The sequence below is a fragment of the Manacus vitellinus genome, unplaced genomic scaffold (genome assembly GCF_001715985.3).
Source record: "Manacus vitellinus isolate BGI_N305 unplaced genomic scaffold, ASM171598v3 scaffold_72_pilon, whole genome shotgun sequence".
In the NCBI taxonomy this organism is placed as follows: Eukaryota; Metazoa; Chordata; class Aves; order Passeriformes; family Pipridae; genus Manacus; species Manacus vitellinus.
Window position 1 is genome coordinate 93,859 of NW_021940764.1, and position 2,610 is coordinate 96,468.

Consider the following 2,610-nt stretch of genomic DNA (forward strand, 5'->3'; position numbering starts at 1 on the left):
CCCCAGGGCTTCTTCCGCCGCAGCATCCAGAAGAACATGGTGTACACGTGCCACCGGGACAAGAACTGCATCATCAACAAGGTGACGCGCAACCGGTGCCAGTACTGCCGGCTCCAGAAGTGCTTCGAAGTCGGAATGTCCAAGGAGTGTGAGTATGGACAGGGACGGGGACAGGGATGGAGTCGGGGATGGGGATGGGGTCAGTGATGGGGCAGTGTTGGGGACACCCTGCCTGGTGTCCTGGTTGGGGGGCTCCGGGTGTGATGGGCCATCCCAGCAGCCCCCACCGTGTGCCCAGCGAGGCCCCGGGGGTGGATGGGGACCCCCTGGGATTGTGTCACAGCTCGGCAGTTGCCCGGGCAACGCGTGATTGATAGTGTCAGAGATAAATGATGCCGATGAGGCCTCCTGGCTCTGCTGGCAGTTGTCATGGTGCCCGGCTGTGCCCCCGTGGTGGGTGCCCGGGGGCCTGGGCTGCAGGGGCACAGCTGCCTCCCCGAGTCCTGCCCCATCTGCCGGCCCCTGGGGGCCCAGGACCCCCGAGAGGGGCTGGCAGAGGCTGGGGGAGCTGGGCACTGCAGGGGGAGGGGTTCAGCATCCCAGGGGCTCACCCTGCACCTACAGGGGGTCCAGGCCCCCCCAACCCACAGAGGCTGAGCCCCTTGGGGCCAGGGCTGCTCCCAGCTGCTCCCCCCTCCCCAGCTGCCATCCCTGGGGTCCCCTCCATGGGCCCCTCACCAAGTGATGGCTCAGCTGCCATTTCTGTCCCTGGGGTCCTTCTCTGCTCTGTTGGCTTAGCAGAGCAGAGCTGAGCACAGTCCCCATGGTGACGGGGGTGGGCACCCCCCAGGGGTACAGGGTCACCCCTAATTACTCCTAATGACTTGGGGGTTGTTTTAAGGAATCCACTGGTCACTTGTCACCATGGCCCTGCCCATTGCTGGTGGCAGGTCCCCATCCTGCCTTGAGGGGACAGAGCTGAGCCCCCCATCCTGGGCAGGGTCTGGGTGGCTTTGGGGACAGGTGACCCTGACCCTGCTGTCCCCACAGCCGTCCGCAATGACCGGAATAAGAAGAAGAAGGACGTGCCCAAGCCGGAGTGCTCGGAGAGCTACATCATCACCCCTGAGGTGGAGGAGCTCATCGAGAAGGTGCGCAAAGCCCACCAGGAGACCTTCCCCGCGCTCTGCCAGCTCGGCAAATACACTACGGTGAGTGTCGGGGGGTCCCAGAGGGGCTGGGGGGGCTGGGGCGGGSGGCACCCCCTCCGTGCCCTCACCCCCCACCTCCCGCTGCAGAACAACAGCTCGGAGCAGCGGGTGTCCCTGGACATCGACCTGTGGGACAAGTTCAGCGAGTTGTCCACCAAGTGCATCATCAAGACGGTGGAGTTCGCCAAGCAGCTCCCTGGCTTCACCACGCTCACCATCGCTGACCAGATCACCCTCCTCAAAGCCGCCTGCCTCGACATCCTGGTGAGTGCAGGGACAGGGACAGGGAGGGGACGGGGAGGGGACACAAAGCTGAGCCCCCCCGGCCTCGCCCCTCCAGATCCTGCGGATCTGCACGCGCTACACGCCGGAGCAGGACACCATGACCTTCTCGGACGGGCTGACGCTGAACCGCACGCAGATGCACAACGCGGGGTTCGGGCCCCTCACCGACCTGGTCTTCGCCTTCGCCAACCAGCTGCTGCCGCTGGAGATGGACGACGCCGAGACGGGGCTGCTCAGTGCCATCTGCCTCATCTGCGGAGGTGAGTGCTGGGATGGGGGTGCAGGGATGGGCCCCTACCCGGCTCCCCCCGGACCCCCTGAGCTGTCCTCCCCCGATGGCTGAGCAAGGAGACCCCATATAGAGCCCAAATGGTGACCCCACAGGAGCTGGTCTGAGTCAGGGGGCAAGGGGGGATGCCAGGATGTGCTGCCCTGCATTCTCACCACTGTGTGCCCACTCCCCAGACCGCCAGGACCTGGAGCAGCCCGACAAGGTGGACAAGCTGCAGGAGCCACTGCTGGAGGCGCTGAAGATCTACGTGAGGAAGAGGAGGCCCAACAAGCCCCACATGTTCCCCAAGATGCTCATGAAGATCACGGACCTGCGCAGCATCAGCGCCAAGGGTGAGGCTGAGGAGGGGGCGGCCACTCCTGTGGCTCTGGATCCTGGGGAGCATCCCAGGGATGTTGGTGGGCCCAGGTCACTCAGCATCCTCTGGAGGGGACAAAGAATAGGGGGACACCCCCAGCACTGCACCTTCCAGGGGTGCTGGGGAGGGACTGTTGTCCCCAGCACTCAGGGACCAGTGCGGATGAGGGGTGCCAGTTTGGGGGTGTTGGTTTTGGCCGTCCCAGTTTTTTGGGTGCCAATTTGGGTGTCACAGTTTTTGGGTGCCACTTCGGGAGGGGTGCCAATTTCGGGGTGCCGTTTTGGGGGTGCCATTTTTGGGGTGCCAATTTCAAGGGCACTGTTTTTTGGGGATGCCAGTTTTTAGGGGTGCTGGTTTGGGAGCGCCGGTTTTTGGGGGTGCCACTTTGCTGACCCCGAACCCTCCCGCAGGTGCCGAGCGGGTGATCACGCTGAAGATGGAGATCCCGGGCTCGATGCCGCCGC

The 2,610-nt window shown here is 64.4% G+C and overlaps 1 protein-coding gene across 1 annotated transcript in view; it reads left to right on the forward strand.

Annotated features, from left to right (window-relative positions):
• Nucleotides 1-8: 8 nt before the first annotated feature.
• RARA (retinoic acid receptor alpha) overlaps nucleotides 9-2,610 on the forward strand; it is a 7,232-nt gene continuing 4,630 nt past the window's right edge. The window contains exons 1-6 of the mRNA XM_029964441.1: nucleotides 9-148; nucleotides 1,051-1,211; nucleotides 1,299-1,475; nucleotides 1,552-1,756; nucleotides 1,962-2,120; nucleotides 2,557-2,608. Of these exons, the coding sequence (XP_029820301.1) occupies nucleotides 37-148; nucleotides 1,051-1,211; nucleotides 1,299-1,475; nucleotides 1,552-1,756; nucleotides 1,962-2,120; nucleotides 2,557-2,608 (866 nt within the window). The 5' untranslated portion in view covers nucleotides 9-36. The remainder of the gene's footprint in view (nucleotides 149-1,050; nucleotides 1,212-1,298; nucleotides 1,476-1,551; nucleotides 1,757-1,961; nucleotides 2,121-2,556; nucleotides 2,609-2,610) is intronic.